Below are 20,092 nucleotides of genomic sequence, written 5' to 3' on the forward strand. Positions count from 1 at the left end.
CCACAGCTTGCCCTGGGATCTGTAGCATGGAATTTTGCTACTCTTTGGGGATTCCACATGGAATGTTGCTACTATTTATGGTTCTGGAATTTTGCTTAATCTTTGAGATTCTGGAATCTTGCTACTTTGTGGGATTCTTCCAGGTACTTGTGACCTGAATTGACTTCTGTTGGAAACAGGTTACTGGTATAGAAAGACCATTGGTCTGATCCAATATGGCTACTTTTATGTTCTTACACTGCTGATTGAGGAATATTTTGGACTCCTATGAGAGGGGACATTCTATAACATGGCATTTTCACACAGCATTGTTGTGTTTTTAAATGGAGCACCAGTTCAACAGCACCATCTGTGTTCCAAGATGCTGTATTCTATAAAATACTAGTGTACACCCAAGTTACCACAGCAACATAAGAATTGCCATACGGGGCAGACCAAAGGTTCATCAAGCCCAGTATCCTTTTTCCAACAGTGGTCAACCCAGGTCCCAAGTACCAGGCAGAAACCCAAAGAATAGCAACATTCCAAAGTGGAGATTGTGATGTCATAATGCCTCATTCTATCAATGCGTAAGAGCCAACCTCAGCAGTGATGTCACAATGACTTGATTGACCGACCTATACTTGGCTCACATAAGAATTGCCGTACTGGGACAGACCGAAGGTCCATTAAGCCCAGTATCCTGTTTCCAACAGAGGCCAACCCAGGTCCCAAGAACCTAGCTAGATCCCAAGTAGTAAAGTTCCACTTTCGTTATCATATGACATAATACTGTTTGGAACGATACTATTACCTAAGAAACCAATTCATGCAAACCAGAATAAATTGCTCCTCATCATGACAGGAGTAGCCATGCAGCTGATAATGAACAATTGGAAAAGCTTGGATAACTTAAATTATAGTTTTTGGTGGGAATCATTATGCCAGATTTATAAGTTTGAAAACATATCATAGCAAATTAAAGGAAATTTGGGGCCGTTAACAAATTATTGTAATTTATGAATGTGATTTATTAATATTATTAGTAACATTATTTCCCTTTGATTCATGAAAGATTGTTATACACATCCAGGCGGGGCGGGGGAGGGTTAGGATGGGGGGTTAAACAGCTTTATATTATTTGTTGGAGTAGAGTGCAGTATGTTATATTACTTGATTGTTCATATGTTTGCACTATGTATTTGATGTCAAAAACGAATAAGGAATAATAATTAAAAAAAAATCACAAGTCATTTATATAGAATAGAGAAGTTTCAGCTGCTGATGCATAACAGGATTGGTATGTTCAAACATGGTGGACAGTGGCGGAGTGAGGAGGCTGTCCGCCCTGGGCGCCTTGTCGGTGGGGGTGCCGACACCCCTCTGCCTCTTCCCACTCCTCCCCTTGCGTGCGCTCCCCTTCACTCTAGCTGTTCACTGCCACGTTCCTCGCGACCACATCAGCTCTCCCACTGATGTCATTTCCAGGTGCCGTGCATAGGAAGTGACGTCGGAGAGCTGTTGGGGTTGCGAGGAGCACATTGAAGTTGTTACTCACGACGGTGAACAACTAGAGGTTTGGGGGAAGGGAAGGAACGAGGGGCGCCTCCGGCCCGAGTGCCTCTCACTCTCGCTACACCACTGGTTATGGAATTCCTCCTTTTAAGACTGCCTCTTCCTCCTTTAACATAGATGCACATGTATATATTTGGAATTATTTCCCACATATGCACATGCTTTCCTCACCATGCAAACCACTCCTATCTTTTCTGGGTTAGCTCTTAGAGATTCCAATCTGTATTTCATTTTCTTTGTTGTAAGCTCTGTTGTGAAACCTAGTTACTGAACCATGTAGTTTCTCTACCACTAGCAACTAGTAGCAACCATAGGAAAACATGGTGCCTTGGGACACTGGCATCCATAATTAAACTGTTAACTTATATAGCTGTTAGATGTCAGCTTTCACATATGGGTCTTTCCAAACCAGCTGATGATTGGGTATTGTGCCAGTTGGTTTCCTTGCATGTGCCCACAGCTTATGACATTTTTTCCAACTCCTCTATGCTTTGCATGCACTGTTTTCTGCTCTCTGTCTTCAAGACCCTAAACCAGGTCTATCATTCAGTATGTAACTATTAACTGAATTTACATGCATTAGGCTTATGAATCGGGTTAACTTGTGTAAAAATAGATTGGCTGTTTACTCATTGCCTCGCTTTTTTTTCCAGGTTTCCGAATCTTGTCTGTGAAGACAGTAATGCCCTAAAACTGTGTGGGTGGTGTGGGGATTCGAAACGTCTCGGAACCTGCAAGCGATGGAGGGAGTATCCTCTCCTCCCTTACCCGAAGAGCAGAGAGAGCAGCAGCGGCAGCAACAGGTGGAAGAGGGAGAGGACGACGACGATGGAGAAGGCACGCATGTGCTGGTCACCCTAGAGCCAGACGAAGAGGATTTCCCCACCACGGCTGGAGACGAGATTTCAGTGGTCATTGTCAAGGAGTCGGGCACTTCCCCCAGCAGGGTGGCAGACTTATCGATGGGGGTGCCTGGTGATGCTGGCTCCCAGGGGTCGTCTTTCTATCCTCCCTTTGAGGATCCAGACAGGATGAGTCGTAAGGGCATGGTCACCTCGGGGAGCGAGATCATGTGTGGCTTGCGGGAGGATGCTAATATTTTCACACATCTCTCACACGCGCAGCAGTGTTTTAGGCCGCACGAAGATGAGGTTGAGGGTAAGTGATTGCCACTTGGTGATGCTTCGATTCATGTGGGAAAGAGGAAGGCTTGGTTTATGGAGGGACAGGCTGAGAAAAGAGAAAAAAAACTGAGAAGGGATGAATTTTTTAACAGCATTTAGAGCAGTGGTTCTCAACCCTGTCCTAGGGGACCCCCCCAGCCAATCGGGTTTTGAAGATATCCCTAATGAATATGCATGAGAGAGATTTGCATATAATGGAAGTGACAGGTATGCAAATCTCTCTCATGCATATTCATTAGGGATATCTTGAAAACCTGACTGGCAGGGGGGTTGAGAACCACTGATTTGGAGGAAGTCAAAACAGTGGCAGAATTCAAGCTTGATTAAGAGATATACATGGGGGTCTTAGTTGCAAGAATGGGAGGAGACCAAACTTGAATTAAAACTGTAATCAGCATCTTAGTTGAGAACAAATAGGCAGACCGGTGAATCAAAAAGTTTTCTACTACCAACACAGTGGGCTTAATTTAGTAAAAGATGCTGAAACTTAAGATCCAAGGGAAGGATTCTGTAAACAGTGCCTAGGTTAGGTTCTGCTAGGCTCCTATATTGGCACGCAACTCTAGATTTTAATTGAAAATGTATTAAAAGTCAATTAAAAACCATTAATTTAACTTTAATTGAAATTGTGTGTGGAATTCAGTGTGGCTCCTACTGATGTTTAAGTTGAGGCAGCTACAGTGTCTAACAAGTTTCAAGTTTATTTAGGATTTGATATACCACTTTTATAAGCAAAGCGGTTTCCAATTTTTTCAAAGTATTAAAAGCGTTAAAAAAAAAAAGTGGGGGACAAATTCACAGTTGCAATACATACATAACATGATACATAAGGGCAAATGGGGAGGATGCATTGATTAAAATAAAAGAAAGGGGGAGGCAAAATACAAGAGGAGTAAAGGGAATCTTTAATGTAAGGCCTGATGTCTGAGACTTTTGAATAAGGAGAACTAAGTATAGATCTGAAAAGTGGCTGTGGTTAAGGGGCAGAGAATAGGTGTAGTATAACTTAGGTACTGGTAAATTAGGCAAGGAAAAGCCTGGCCTGTTACACTGATGCCTAAGTTGAATTAGGAGCCAGTAGGCTCAATTTTATAAACGGTGTCTAGCAATTGATTTACAACCGCGCCAAGCAGCACCTAGGAGATAAGCACTGCTTATAGAATCAGGCCCGAAATCAATAACGGAAGTATTGCATGTAGCTGCAGTTTTAGAATACTAGTGTAAGGCTGCATTTTGGCACTAGGTGCGATTGCTTGTGGAAAATGGTAAAACCAGAGGACATAATTTGAGGTTGAGGGGTGGTAGATTCAAAGGCAGTGTTAGGAAATTCTACTTTACGGAGAGGGTGGTGGATGCCTGGAATGCGCTCCCAAGAGAGGTGGTGGAGAGTAAAACTATGATTGAGTTCAAAGAAGACTGGGATGAACACAGAAGATTTAGAATCAGAAAATAATATTAAAAATTGATCTAAGGCCAATTCTGGGCAGACTTGCATGGTCTGTGTCTGTATATGGCCCTTTGGTGGAGGATGGGCTGGGGAGGGCTTCAAGGGCTGGGAGGGTGTAGATGGGCTGGAGTAGGTTTTAACGGAGATTTCGGCAGTAGGAACCCAGGCACAGTACCGGGTAAATAGCAAAGAAGAAAAAATTAAAAAAAAAATTTAAATTGAATCAGGTTGGGCAGACTGGATGGACCATTCGGGTCTTTATCTGCCGTCATCTACTATGTTACTATATTACTATGTAAATAACTCATGGTATAAAAATTGCCATAGTGGGACAGACCGAAAGTCCATCAAACCTAATATCCTGTTTCCAGCAGTGGCCAACCCTGGTCCCAATTACTTGGCAGAAACCCAAAGAGTAGCAACATTCCAGAGCTAAGATTGTGATGTCATAATGCCTCATTCCACCAATGCCTAAGAGCCAACCTCAGCAGTGATGTCACAGTGGCTTGATTATCCTATACCTGAATCACATAAGAGTCACCATATTGGGACAGACCGAAGGTCCATCAAGCCCAGTATCATGTTTCCAACAGTGGCCAACCCAGGTCACAAGTATCTGACAAGATTCCAAAGAGAAAACCAGATGTTATGCTGCTTATCCTAGGAATAAGCAGTATATTGTAACTTAGCATCTAATTGTTTGGCACGTCCATGCCATGCCCCCTTGGATTTCCACACCATCGAAATGAGGTACTAAATTTTTATATTCAAATGTTTCTATTAACAATATAAACATACAAACTATGAAAATACATCAGCAATGCCAGCAGTATACTCAATATATGGTGCCCTTATGTATCGACAAGTGGAAGGCCTGGACTCTTATGGCCTCCCAAGACCAAATCCATGGGTGATCAAATACAGACACACATAAATCAGAACTGTTCTAATCCTATCCCCCACCCCCTCTATTACCAATGAAAACAGAGGCACATATAATCACAAATGTACATCATTAAGAAGTAGACTTCTGGCTCAAGGAGGGAGAGTCTGTATGTTGAGCTCCCAAACAGACCAAAATAGTTTTTTTTCCACTTAGCAGTCAAATTAGCATCATGGGCCTCCTACATCATGAGCACCTGGAAAGCACCCTGCCAATGCCAAAATGAGGGTGGTGAACCAACGTTGCATGATATTTTTTTTTTATTGCAACAATATTTGCTTTAAATAACAATAAGTGTTCCTCTTAAGAGGACCACAATGTGCATCCCCAAACAATAAACCCAAGGGAGATGAGACAATTTATTTTAACCAAAGGTTTCGCTAAATAACTCACAATTTGCCCACAGAAATGTTGTATACACGGACACGGACAAGAGGAGTGTGTGGCGCGGTGGTTGAAGCTACTGCCTCAGCACCCTGGGGTTGTGGGTTCAAACCCCGCACTGCTCCTTGTGACCCTGGGCAAGTCACTTAATCCTCCATAGCCCCAGGTACGTTAGATAGATTGTGAGCCCACCGGGACAGAGAGGGAAAAATGCTTGAGTACCTGATTGTAAAACCGCTTAGAAAGCCTTGATAGGCGGTATATAAAATCCTAATAAACTTAAACTTAAACTTAAACAATTAGGTACTAAATTTTATAGAATAGGTAAGTCATTTACACATATTACACATTTGTGTTAATTAGTGTTTGTTGATGCAAAGTATTAGTAATAAATGCCAATTTAAGCACTAATTAACTAATTTAGGGCTCTTTTTTACTAAGCAGTGTAAGAGCATTTTACCGCTCCGATGATCATTGAATTCCTATGAGCGTCGGAAAACTTACCTTTCTGACCCGTGGTAAAATGCTCTTACTCTGCTTAGCAAAACCCAGCGTTAATTATTCAGGTGAATGACCCATGTGTGCCCAGTTTTCTGTGCCTTAATAGAATTGGGGGGAATGCGTGTTCTACAGTTTTCAGGGTTTTTTTTCTCCTTTGTTATCCGATTCCCCTCTCTCATTCTTGCATCTCTGTGTTCCTGTCGATAAACCATTCAGCTACAGCAGTGGTTACCAAACCTGTCAAGGAGGGGGGAATCCCCTGCCAGTCAGATTTTTCAGGAAATCCTTTTTATTGTTTATTAACATTTACTGTCCCGCTTGGCTTAAGCGGGTCAGAGCTGTTTTACAAAGTAATAAAATCAAATTAATAAACTGAAACAAACAAAGGCAAACATAACGCTATTACTGTGATAGGAAAGACCTCAATTCAAACGTTCTAGAATTGATCATACATACATATCTAAAATGTAGTGAAACTATTTGATGAATTTGTCCTTGTCCCTCAATAAGTATCTTTTAGTGGAAGCCAACTTCATAACATAAACATAAAATCAACTTATAGACTGCATAACCGTGAGGATCTATGCAGTTTACAAAAGGTATTGGCGGGCTGGAAGACATCAATGTAATGTAATGTAACGTAATTATATTATAATCACAATTGAACTCGGAGAGATTAGTTACCCAAAAATCTAGAAAACAAATAGGTCTTTAGATGTCTTCTGAAATCCAAGTATGAAGCAGATACAGAAAGTAATTGCTTAAAATCTTTATCCCAAACAGTGGCTTGATATGAAAGCATATGTTCATGATACCTTTTAAACTTACAGCCCTTAACTGGAGGGTAGGTGGAAAAAAGCGTGAACTTTACAAGAATGTTTTCGTTTGGAGACCTTGAATACATCCAACAAATAGGAAGGAGCCTGTCCTGTTATAATTCTGTACTAGATACAACCAAACTTTAAAAATAACACGGGCCTCTATAGGTAGCCAATGTAATTCACGATAGAAGGGGGGGGTTATGTGATCATTTTTTTTGCAGGCCATACATTAATCTCACTGCTGTGTTCTCTATGAGTCACAATCTGGAAATATTCTTTTTTACCCCTTTCCAAAAAAAAAAAAAAAATCTATACACCAATTTGGAACCTAAAATAGTCTCTCTTTTATCAAGCCGCATTAGGGTTTTTTAAATCACTGGACGCTGCGGTAAAAGCTTCGATGCTCATAGAACTCCTATGAGCATCAGAGCTTTTACCGTAGTGGCTGTCGATAAAAAAAAAAAAAAAAAACCCTAACAGGAGGCCATAGTGAGCTTTTAATAATAATTAAATTTTCTCAGCAGTCCTGCCAGAGAATGGCAGGAAGATTATTCCATGACATTGGTATTAACCAAAGAAAAAGATCTTATCTCAAATTTGCAATCTGCCAGGCGCAACATTTGCTCCTGCCAGGCGCTCAGTGACAGAATTGCCTTCTGTACACATTTAATAAAAAGTCATGCACTTTAACTAGTGTTCGATAAAATACTAATTTAAGTTTTTTGTGCTTGGGCCTTAATGTCCATTTTCCTACCATTTGTTAACAAACTGTGAAAGGGTGTTTAATTGTAAGACGGAAAACTTGTTTTGTAAATGAAGCAAAATTGTTCTTTATAATCTGACCTGAAGAGGGGAAGGTAAAGGAAGATTATCAAATGGGGGAGAAACAATTGAGACATGTATAATGAGGCTCTTATTTAGCTGTTAACACTCAAAATTGTTTAGGTAGATCATCTGCTTTGTTCAATATTTCTAGTTTTCCTTTGGTCTGTGATTTTATTTACGCCACTTTGAAATAAATTGCATATGCTTTTTTTTTTTTTTTTCCTGTGGCCTCCTCAAAGTCTATAGTTGAACTATCCATGGGTAACAATCTATATTTAAAAAAAAAAAATATTTTAAAAATGATTGTGAAAAATTAATATCCTTGCCTTAGGATTGCTGATTTGGTTGATACAGATATCCTGTCAATTTGAGAAAATATTGCATTAAAATTGAAATACGATTGGTTCAGAATTGGAGAAAAGGACGCTTTAAAACCACATCATACCATAGTAGACCCTAGTGCAGCCTTTGTTCTCTTTGGGCTAACAGATGCACCTGCTACATGTAGAGTTTGATGGATTGTGTATTTCCGTCTCGGCTGGATGCTTTGTGCTTGCTTCATTGCTTAAGTAAGACAGTGCAAGCAACATTTTGGAAGCAGTCTTGCTTGGACTGGGCTTGCCAGATGTCCGAGTTTCCTGGTCATGTCCTCCTTTTTTTTGAGGGCTCCAGTGAGCGTCCAGGCGCCTTTTTTATTTTTCTCTTTTTGTCCAGATTTCGGAAGGCAAGAAGTATAAAGAAATAAAACAAAGGAAACAAGGTGATACCTTTTTTTAATTGACCTAACTCGGTGAATTTTATAATGAGCTTTCGGAGGTAACTCCCCTTCTTCAGATCAGAAAAAGGCAAATGTTGACAGATACCAGTAATATAAGGAAAACCATGAAAGCATTTTGTTGATAGGAAGGGGGGAGGGGTGGGTGGATGGACAGGAGACAGAAAGGTGGTAGAGAAGTTTTAAATATCTTTATATTGTTTATTGTTTATTCAGTTTTTTGATTAAACGCTTTTTCAAAACTACAAAGCGTTGTACAAGGTTTAAAATAACATTTAAACAAAAATATAACAATTAAAACATACTTTTCTATGAAAACTACAAGACTGACAGCAATTACATACTAGGTAAATATGGACCAACAGGCCCATGGACACAAATAGGGAAAAAGGGGGAAATACAATTGATATAGAAAATGTGAGGAACATTTAAGGTAAACACAAAAGGGACTGGGAAAAAACAAGTATAGGTTAATCTCTAAAATACAATAGTGGGAAAGAAAGCCCAGATCTCTGTTAACTCCTGTCTGTCAAATATCTTATTTTGATTTCAAAGATTTTACATTCTTGGATTGTCTTAAAGCTTCCTTTTAGTATTCTCACCATAAAATAATTGGTGCAGTGGTCACATTTTCCAAAGTGTTGTCCGGTATTTTTTTGTTTTCTTCTCAAATATGATAACCCTAGCTCAGACTAAGGGATGATGACAAGCTATATGCTAAGTGTTATGGTAAAATCAACATGCAAAGTTGGGATTTTACAGTATCTAATAAGGACTTTTCATCATAATTCAAACAGGTTAAGAGGCAGTTTTCAAATTGGCATACACCAGAGTAAAACCTATGGGTCATTTTACCAATTTCCAAAGGGGTTCTTTGGGTGGGTATTCCCTCCCCACCCCAAATGAATTATGCAGGTACTGTACCTTTAGAAACAAACAGGTAAAAATGGGAAGAGGGCTAAATGAAGAGAAAAGAGCTGGTAGAAATTGGGTTTAACTGAGTTTGGAAGATTATAAAATTATAGAATTCCTATGAGCGTCAGAGCTGTTGCCGCCATGGCCAGAGCTAAAAAATGCGCTACGGTTTTGTAAAAGGAGGGGTGGTGGTGTAAATGATCATAGCTATAATGCATTGTTTCTCTTTTCTCTGGATAAAACTTTTACACTCACCTGTAAGGTAATGCCAGTATTTTATGTTACAAATGTGCAGGCCATTGGCTTGGGGGGATTAAAAAAGCATGATATTGTTTATCCAGGCAGGTAGGAAATTGATGAGTTATGAAAAGGGGCTACATTGCATTCACCTTATGACTGAAGAAGAGAAAAAACTCGTCAAGGAATTGGATCAGCAGGGGAGAATCAAGAAGTAGCAAATATATAAATACAGTGGGAAATACAAAGAGCTCCTTTTATGAAGGTACGCTAGCGTTTTTAACGCACTAGCCAAAAAAACTGCCTGCTCAAGAGGAGGCGGTAGCGGCTAGCGCATTAAGGCCCTAACGCGCCTTCGTAAAAGGAGCCCAAAGTGTTACTCCGGGAACCATTTGCTGATCGAAATCGGACCACAACTGGTTAAGGAGAGGTGGATAACAACCAAATGATGAGCGATTGATAGCTGTAGCCCAGTGTAGTGGATTATGGGCGCAATGGTTTATAACGAGCACTGAAAATACTGGTGCAACAGACACGTGTAGATTTTGTGAGAGAGAGAGAGAGAATGGACAACAGTCGCTCATCTTGTGGTTGGCTGGGAAGTTCTATTTCCAGTTCATAGACAAAACCGCCGAAGACAAATGCGCACGCCGACAACTGAGCGCAAGATGGAAGCGTGCGCCGAAGAAAAGAGTGTTTTTAGGGGCTCCGACAGGGGTTTTTGTTGGGGAACAACCCCCCCACTTTACTTAATACAGATCGCGGCGGCGTTGTGGGGGTTTGGGGGGTTGTAACTGCCCTCATTATACTGGAAACTTAAATGTTTCCCTGTTTTTTAGGGAAAAGTGAAGTTTTCAGTAAAATGTGGGGGGTTACAACCCCCCAAGCCCCCCATAACGCGGCGCGATCTGTATAAAGTAAGGTGGAGGGATTCCCCCCCCACCCACCCCCGTCGGAGCCCTTTAAAACAGTCATTTTCTTCGGTGCGCGCCTATGTCTAGGCGCGCTTTTGACCTGACACCTCTATTTCCATTTCTAGACCGCAAATACCTTTCAGTTCATTGCAGTGTTCAAGGAAGCAACGAGACTGTAAAAGAACAGTGACTTACAAATGAGCAGAAAACAAGAATTTTTAGTTATAAAAATCAAGTGACCAGATTTTCAATTACCCATAAATTTAGTAAACATTGATGATTTCAATAATTTTCTGAATTGCAAATATGAAGATGACAACGATAGCAACTTACGAAATTCAACATCCCACTAGCAGCCTGAAAAGAGATCAGTCGATGTAAAAAACTTCTTATAAATACAACCTCTTACCAATGGAAAAGTAGTAAAAAAAAAATAGAAGTATTCCGTAAAAGACGATTTGTATTTAAAAAAACCTGAATTGGGCGATTAAGTATCCCGGAATTTGTACCTGAAGAGCTTTATAACATAAAGTTCCAGATTTAAACATAACCCTTGCCTCAAAGGGAAGCCTGTGAAGATCTCTTATAATATTGTGATACATGGTCGAATTTGTTCAGAAAATGTTTATCCTGAAAGACAAAGCAAGGTGGCACGTCTCATTTACTGGAAACTCAGTATTACAATATACGTGAATCAAAAAAAAAATTGAGATCATAACCCCAAGAGAACTGTAGAAAATGAAGAGGTTATGATCACCTAGGGGATATCCCCATCCCAACAGATAAAGAACTAGATGCAAGAAAACCGGATAAAGTGATAACAGAAACACCAGAATGGCATTAATTATTGCGGTCTGTCCCAAGCGATTACTTGGTTAATTGCACAGAGAAAGAGAAGATCCTTAAATACCAAGAAAATGTGGCAGAAATACTGAAATATATTCTATCGTTTTTGATCAAAAAGAATTTCCAAGTGCGCCTGGATAAGTTGCCTCTCTGTGTTACATCTTTTGAACATCTTTTGCGGACGATACGAAATTATTCCGAGTAGTGAAGACGCAGGGGGATTGCGAAGATCTGTAACGTGACATAATCAGGCTCGAGGAATGGGCATCAACATAGCAGATGAGGTTCAACGTGGATAAGTGTTAAGTGATGCATGTAGGTAACAAAAATCTCATGCACGAATACAGGATGTCCGGGGCGGTACTGGAGAGACCTCCCAGGAAAGGGACTTAGGAGTTCTGATCGACAAGTCCATGAAGCCATCCACGCAATGTGTGGCGGCAGTGAAAAGGGGGAACAGAATGCTAGGAATGATAATGAAGGGGATCACGAACAGATCGTAAAAGGTTATCATGTCGCTGTACCAGGCCATGGTGCGCCCTCACCTGGAGTACTGCATCCAGGACTGGTCTCCATACATGAAGAAGGACACGGTACTACTCGACAGGATCCAGAGAAGAGCGACTACGATGGTTAAGGAGCTGGAGGAGTTGCCGTACAGTGAAAGATTAGAGAAACTGGGCCTTTTCTCCCTTGAACAGAGGAGATTGAGAGGGAATATGATCAAAACATTCAAAATACTGAAAGGAATAGACTTAGTAGATAAGGACAGATTGTTCACTCTCTCCAAGCTAGAGAGAACAAGGACAGATTGTTCACTCTCTCCAAGCTAGAGAGAACGAGAGGGCACTCTCTAAAATTGAAAGGGGACGTAAGGAAGTTCTTCACCCAGAGAGTGGTAGTTAACTGGAACGCTCTTCCGGAGTCCGTCATAGGGGAAAACACCCTCCAGGGATTCAAGACAAAGTTAGACAAGTTCCTGCTAAACTGGAACGTACGCAGGTGAGGCTGGACTCATTTAGAGCACTGGTCTTTGACCTGGGGGCCGCCGCATGAGCGGACTGCTGGGCTCGATGGACCACTGGTCTGACCCAGCAGTGGCAATTCTTATGTTCTTATGAATTCCAGAAGGAAGCTCTTTCACACGATGCAGGTACTACAACGAGTATTTGAGAGACTGAGATCATATTCCACATACCCTGGCTTAGGAATGAGATTTATTCTGTCATGGTATGCGCAAAACAAACCCAGTTGGAAAAATCCCCCCCCCCTCTTCCTTAGCCACCTTCTGCATAATCTAAGCTGTATTTTCTATAACTGCCTCAGTTGTCTTTTATGCTTTTATTGCATGCTGGCTTAATCCTTCATGTAAACCTGCTGTATAAGCTATGAACATGTGCCAAGAGCTGAACTCTGCCTTAGCTGAAGATGTTTTCTTGTGGTTGAGTTTGGCAGGCATTAGAGGGAGGAGAGGCTCTTTTGGGCCTTACCTAAGACCCGAAAAAGAAAAATAATCTGCTAATTCACTTTGCATTCATAGTTTTGCAGTAGTGTTTCTTATTGACCAAGGATTTACATTCTCATAACTTTTAGAAGGGTAAAAATGTACAAAGAATAAGGAAGGGGATGGGATGAGGGGGCATTTCTCAGTTATATGGGGCTCTTCTTGCGCAGGAGGATCCAGCAGATTGCTAGAGGGACCACTGGGAGCAAGTTTCAAGTTTATTAATACATTTGATGAATCGCCTATTAAAATTACTAAGCGATGTACAAAATCCAATTAAAGAATAATAAAGAGAAACTAACATTTTAACAATATAATTTCATAAAATACAAACATGAGTCGGGAGGGAAAAAGTAAAAGTTACAATTTTCAATTTTTGGTAGAAAAAGGAAAAAACAAGGGGGTGAGGGGCAGTTAAACCATAGCACGATTAGAAACCTCACTAAAAAAATTTTAAAAAAATTTTTAAATATTAAAAGCATCTTTAAACAGATAGGATTTTAAAGATTTTTTAAATATTGTGACGTCTTTTTCATTTCTAATATAATGTGGCAGAGCGTTCCACCATTGAGGTCCCATCACAGAGAACATATCAGATCTTCTTGTTCCTATAATTTTCAGAGAGGGAACTGAGAGGAGATTTTGGCCAGATGAACGAATTGGGCGTTGAGTACTGTGTGGGATTAAGAATCTAGATATAAATTGAGGTTCATTGGATGCTAGTGTTTTGAAGATAAGCAACATTATTTTAAAGATAATCCTATGACCGATTGGAAGCCAATGGGCGTCTATCAGCAATGGTGAGACGTGGTCATATTTCCTAGCATTATATATTAATTTGATTGCAGTGTTTTGTATTAAATGAAGTCTCCTTTTTTCTTTCTGAGTAATGTTAAGAAGAAGAGCATTGCAGTAGTCAAGTTTTGCTATAATTAAAGAATGAATTAATATCTTGATCGAATTTGAGCTAAGAAATTTGGCGATTGATCGGATCAGACGTAATTTAAAAAAGCAATTTTTGACAGTAAGGGAAATGTGTTCTTGATAGAGCAGTTTATCATCAATTATTACTCCAAGGATTTTTACAGAGGAGACTAGGTTAAGTGGAATGTTACTCTCTGGCCCAAAATTATCAAAGAAGAGACAAGTTCAGCCACTCTATTAGCAGAACACTTCCCAAATAAAATCACAAATGCAAGAGCTGCCCTCAGTGACACTCTTATTCCTCTCATTGAATTCACAACTCTCCCCACAGACAGAGATTCAACTGCAGCAGACAGAATATGGTCCCACTTCCCCAACATACAATTGCCCGAATTCAACAAATACTACAAAAAATACAACCATGCATCCTGTGACCTCAACAACTGTCCACCATATCTCCTAAAAACATCCAGTACAAAATTCCATGCTCTTCTTCTAAAATGGATACAAATCGCGCTCATTAGCGGCCAATATTCAACTAATCTCAGCGAAATCATCATCATCCCGATCCTCAAAGACCCGAAAGGACCAATAGGCCAAACATCCAACTACAGACTCATTGCCTCTATTCCACTTTATGTCAAAATAATAGAAGCCAAATACCACACTAATTACCTAGAAAACCACAACTTACTACACCCCACACAATCCGGCTTCAGATCCAACTTCAGCACAGAGACACTACTAGGATCCCTCATGGACACAGCCAGACAACACTTCAGCACAGGAAAAAAAATGATGCTCATACAACTAGACCTGACCGCTGCATTCGACCTTGTGGATTATAACGTCCTACTACAAATCCTAGATACAATAGGTATCACAGATAAAGTATACTCGTGGTTTGAAGGATTCCTAAAATCAAGAACCTATAGAGTAAAATCAGACAAAGAAAAATCAGAACCTTGGTCAAACCCCTGCGCCATTCCCCAAGGATCCCCAATATCTCCTATACTCTTCAACCTCTATATGGCCTCCCTCAGCACCCACCTGGACAAACAAGGCATAACCTCCTACAGCTATGCAGATGACATTACCATTCTCATACCCTTCGACCAACCAAACCTTCCATGACAGACATAATACACCAAAAACTAGAAACAGTAGTGACGGATGAAAAATCACAAACTGAAATTGAACCCGGACAAAACAAAATTCATCCTCCTCAAAAATAACAAAATACCAATCTTAACCAATATTGAAATCAACGCAGTCAACCCCATACAACCCACTCTTTAATTACTAGGAATAACAATTGACAGATAATACAGAAATCAGTCATGAGAAACTTAAGGCAAGTTCGGAAATTCTTTGAGAAAACACAATTCCAGCTCATAGTACAGTCTCTAATACTAGGCCTACTAGGCTACTGTAATATTCTCTATCACCTCTGCCCTGCAACAATAACAAAACAACTACAAACAATCCAAAACACAGCACTGAGACTCATCTACTCATTGAAAAAACATGACCACATTACAGAAGCATATCTCAAATCACATTGGCTTCCAATTCCAGCAAGAATACAATTTAAATTCTACTGTCTACTAGTTAAGACTTTATACGGAGACAGCCCAAATTATCTGAAAAACCGCCTCATCCACAACACCTCAGACATAGGAAAACGCACACACCATTCACACACCCACCAATCAAGGTCAAACGGAAAAAGCTATATGATGGCCTCCTAGCCACCCAAGTAGCTAAACTGGACAACCAAGTCGCCAGTCTACTGACAGCATCCCCAAATTATAAAACATTTAGAAAAGAAATAAAGACCATACTTTTCAAGAAATCCCTGAAAAAAGAAATAACACCGCAAGCTTTAAATACTGCCTCTCACTAAAGCACTCAACCCAAAACAACTAGCCATACTTATTTATTACTCTCCTTGAAAATGACCAGATACCTTTTGTAATATCTTTTTGTAATATATCCTTGATAATTCTTTTGTAATCCGCCTTGAACCGCAAGGTAATGGCGGAATAGAAATCCTTAATGTAATGTATTGTAATAACTAATGGGTAGACTGGATGGACCGTTCAGGTCTTTATGCGGATGATACCAAAATTTGTAATAGAGTAGACACCGAGGACGGAGTGGAAAACATGAAAAAGGATCTGCAAAAGTTAGAGAAATGATCTAATATTTGGCAACTAAAATTCAATGTAAAGAAATGCAGAGTAATGCATTTGGGTATTAATAATCAGAAGGAACCATATGTGCTGGGAGATGAGAGGCTGATATGCACGGATGGGGAGAGGGACCTTGGGGTGATAGTGTCTGAAGATCTAAAGGCGAAAAAATAGTGTGACAAGACGGTGGCTGCTGCCAGAAGGATGCTGGGCTTTATAGAGAGGTGTAACCAGTAGAAGAAAGAAAGTGTTGATGCCCTTGTACAGGTCGTTGGTGAGGCCCCACTTGGAGTATTGTGTTCAGTTTTGGAGACCGTATCTGGTGAAGGACGTAAGAAGACTTGAAGCTGTCCAGAGGAGGGTGACGAAAATGATAGAAGGTTTGCACCAAAAGATGTATGAGGAGAGACTGGAAGCCCTGAATATACCCTGAGTATACCCCAGAGGAAAGGAGGGACGGGGAGATATGATTCAGACGTTCAAGTACTTGAAAGGTATTAACGTAGAACAAAATATTTTCCAGAGAAAGGAAAATGGTAAAAGCAGAGGGCATAATTTGAGTCTGAGGGGTGGTAGACTCAAGAGTAATGTAAGGAAATTCTTCTTTATGGAGAGGGTGGTGGATGCTTGGAATGCACTCCCGAGAGAGGTGGTGGAGAGGAAAACGGTGACAAAAAAGCGTGGGATGAACACAGAGGATCTAATATCAAAAAATAATAGTAAATATTGAAGAACTGAGGCCAGTACTGGGCAGACTTGCACGGTCTGTGTCTGTATATGGCCGTTTGGTTGAGGATGGACTGGGGAGGGCTTCAGTGGCTGGGAAGGTGTAGATGGGCTGGAGTGAGCTTTGACGGAGACTTCAGTAGTTGGAACCTAAGCACAGTACCGGGCAGAGCTTTGGATTCTTGCCCAAAAATAGCTAAGAAGAAGAAGAAGAAAAAAACAAAACTAAATTGAATTGAATCAGGTTGGGCAGACTGGATGGACCATTCGGGTCTTTATCGGCTGTCATCTACTATGTTACTATGTTATAAAGGGGATGGGATGAGTTTCCTATGAAGAAAGGCTAAAGCTAGGGCTCTTCAGCTTGGAGAGGGCTGAGTAGAGATCTGTTAGCCTTCTCAAATCACATCACTGTTGTGATGACATCTGTATCATTGTTCTCTCAGGGTTTTCACAGCTGGCAGATTTCTGGGTCGAGCTGCGTCTTGTCATGTAGAAACTGACATTTTAGCTATCATGCTGTGGCTTTCTTCATGGTATGCTGTGCGGTCTGCAGATTGTCTTTGTAAATGGTGGGTCCTCTGGCCTTACTTAATTGTTTAGCACGTCCACTGAAAGGAGCCGAGAACAGATTACTGGTCAAGATACATAATTACACAATTGGACAGTACAGACAGATACTCTTACATAAAGTGATGTCATTTCCTTGGTAACAGTATTGAAGATACGTAATGACAAGGTAAACACAACCAGGTCAAGGAGGACTCAGACTCCATTTACTTACCCCCCCAATCAAATGCACACAGTGCAAGAAGATTTACAATGGCCTACTAGCAACTCAAGCAGTGTAACTTGGCCACCACCTCGCCAACCTACTGATAACAACACCTGATTACAAAACCCTCCGAAGGGAAATAAAAACCCTGCCATTAAGAAAATTTGTCAAGACAAACTAATGCCGTACTTTAACTCGTAAATTTCTGAATAAGTCACAGTCCTGTAATTAGAACCTTATCTTGTAATTCTCCTGTTAATGTCCAGATTACTTCTTTTGTAATCCACTTAGAACTGCAAGGTTAAGGCCGAATAAAAGTCACTAATGTAATGTAATTCCTCATACAATAGCGAGCCATTTATATGTAGTGACAGATTGGGCACATTTTCATACAATAGTGAGACATTTTTATATTCAGTAGAGGATAGTCAAGTTCACAGGTAGCCCATCTGGTTAGTGACTAGATGGGCACATTCTTCCTATAGTAGTGAGACTCGAATATATGCTTTGAGATCTAATTACATCAACAAGATAGAAACATGATGGCAGATAAAGGCCAAATAGCCCATCTAGTTTGCCCTTTGATAAGGCACCCTAATGTGAGCATATGACGTAGCGAGACAATTACTATAATTAGGCAAAAAGATGGGTTTTTACTGTTTTCCTGAAATTTGATAGATCTGCCAGTGATGTAATAGTTGGTGGGATTTCATCACATAATCTGGGTAGGAAATGTGAGTAGGCATGTTTGCGGGCATTTTCTAGTAGAAGGGTTCGTGCTGATGGAGTAGATAATCTTCTCGCTTTGTGATAAGATAAGTTTCCCTTTATTTTATATTCATGTGCTCTCATTTTTTTTTTTTTTTGGGGGGGGGGGGGTGGGGAGGGGATTGAAGCTTGTGTTTAAAATACCCTGTTTCCCTGAAAATAAGACCTATCCCATAAATAAGCCCTAGCATGATTTTTAAAGTTGCTCCTAATATAAGCCCTACCCCCAAAATAAGCCTTAGTTAAGATCGACCCCCAAAGTTCCCCCCTCCTGAATGTCCCTGACACTCCCTGACTCCATTCCTGATTTGCTGAAAAAATTAGACTCGTCATTTCAGCCACTCCCACCACTGCTGCTTTAGGAGGCCTCGGAGGTACGGTATGCCAGTCTCATGGTGGGAGGGTTGGTGGGGTTGTGCTGCACAGGGAGAGGTGAGGGAGGGATAGAAAGATGCTGCACAAGGGGGGGGGAGAAAGGAAAGAGGAAGAACTGGGGTGGAGGAGAGGAAGGGAGAGATGATTTTGTACATGAAAAAAATAAGACATCCCCTGAAAATAAGTTCTAATGCATTTTTTGGTCCCCAAATAAATATATGACACTGCCTTATTTTCAGAGAAACACGGTAGCAGAGGCTTTTTTTTTTTTGGCCAATGAAGTAAGAAGACAATTCAGCATACCTGACAAGTGTTGGAAAGATTTCAGTTAAAATTCTAAGGCCTTTTTCATCTACACAATATAACTTTGCAAACTTTAGTGGTTAAAAAATTTTAAAAGTATTAACTGAAACTTTAATAAGTATGACATATAAATGTTGTTTAATAACAGTATGATGTAACACCCACATTTCTAGTGAAGATTTTGATGGGAATTTCCTGACTTCTACGGAAAGGAGCAGGGTCTTAAGGTAAACTAATATAGGTAATTAGGACCCTGTGAGATTTGGGAGTGGTATATTAACGTCCATGACTGCAATAAATGGGTCAATGTGTCTTATAAATCCTTTCAGTGTTTTGGGGGTTGGATAGTGGATGGGGGACAGTGTGGCCCTCGTATAATTAGTTTTACGTAATGAAACTGGCAAATATTATTCTTGTTTAGTTCTGATTGTTGCTGTTTTGTGAGGAGAGTGTGGTGTAGTGGTTAGAGCTACAGCCTCAGCACCCTGAGATTGTGGGTTCAAACCCCGTGCTGCTCCTTATGACCCTGGGTAAGCCACTTAATCCTCCACTGCACCAGGTACATTAGATAGATTAAAGGTTGGAGGGGGTGGGAGGAGTAAGAGGACTGACTGTCTGTTATAATTGTACATTGATTATCTTAATCCTTTGATTTGTTACTATTGCTGGACTGTTGTTTTTCTGGCTGTTTTGTACTCATCGCTAAAATGATTTACAGTTAAAAAAAACAGGTTTTAAAAAATCTGTCAAACCTTGGACTAGTACAACACCTTCCTTTTGACTGTTTGGTCATTCTTTTGCTGCTTTGTGAGAACTTTTGGACGTTGAATCATGGGCTAAGATTTCCCTGGGCTTGCAATAGCATTGACTAAGCATAGCGCTGGAGCAAGCATCATGGATCATCACAGCTGGGGGAGAGGGGTGAACTTATACCTCCTGCGAAGACCACTTCCTTTGTGCAGTTGGGTAATAGCTAACTGCGTTTTGCCACAAAGACTTGACAGTTTCTATGTCTCTGTTGCAGATGAGCAGAATCCTTCCATGGGTGGTGCCATCTTGACCAAACCCCACAGGAGGGAACTCTGGTAAGTGCTTGCTCTGACAGGATAAAAAGACAGACAGGCATAAATCCATCTCCCTCACCTGGCTCTCTAAAGTCCTTTGTATAATCACATT

At 40.5% G+C, this 20,092-nt stretch overlaps 1 protein-coding gene across 8 annotated transcripts in view; it reads left to right on the forward strand.

The window, feature by feature from the left end:
- The window catches only part of WIZ (WIZ zinc finger), a 100,956-nt gene that overhangs the window by 21,722 nt on the left and 59,142 nt on the right, over positions 1–20,092 (forward strand). For all 8 annotated transcript variants that reach the window (XM_033923460.1, XM_033923461.1, XM_033923459.1 and 5 more), the window contains exons 2-3: positions 2,208–2,712; positions 19,941–20,001. In XM_033923460.1, coding sequence (XP_033779351.1) covers positions 2,295–2,712; positions 19,941–20,001 — 479 coding nt within the window. In that variant the 5' untranslated portion in view covers positions 2,208–2,294. The remainder of the gene's footprint in view (positions 1–2,207; positions 2,713–19,940; positions 20,002–20,092) is intronic.

The sequence above is a fragment of the Geotrypetes seraphini genome, chromosome 16, assembly GCF_902459505.1.
Source record: "Geotrypetes seraphini chromosome 16, aGeoSer1.1, whole genome shotgun sequence".
NCBI classification, from domain to species: Eukaryota; Metazoa; Chordata; class Amphibia; order Gymnophiona; family Dermophiidae; genus Geotrypetes; species Geotrypetes seraphini.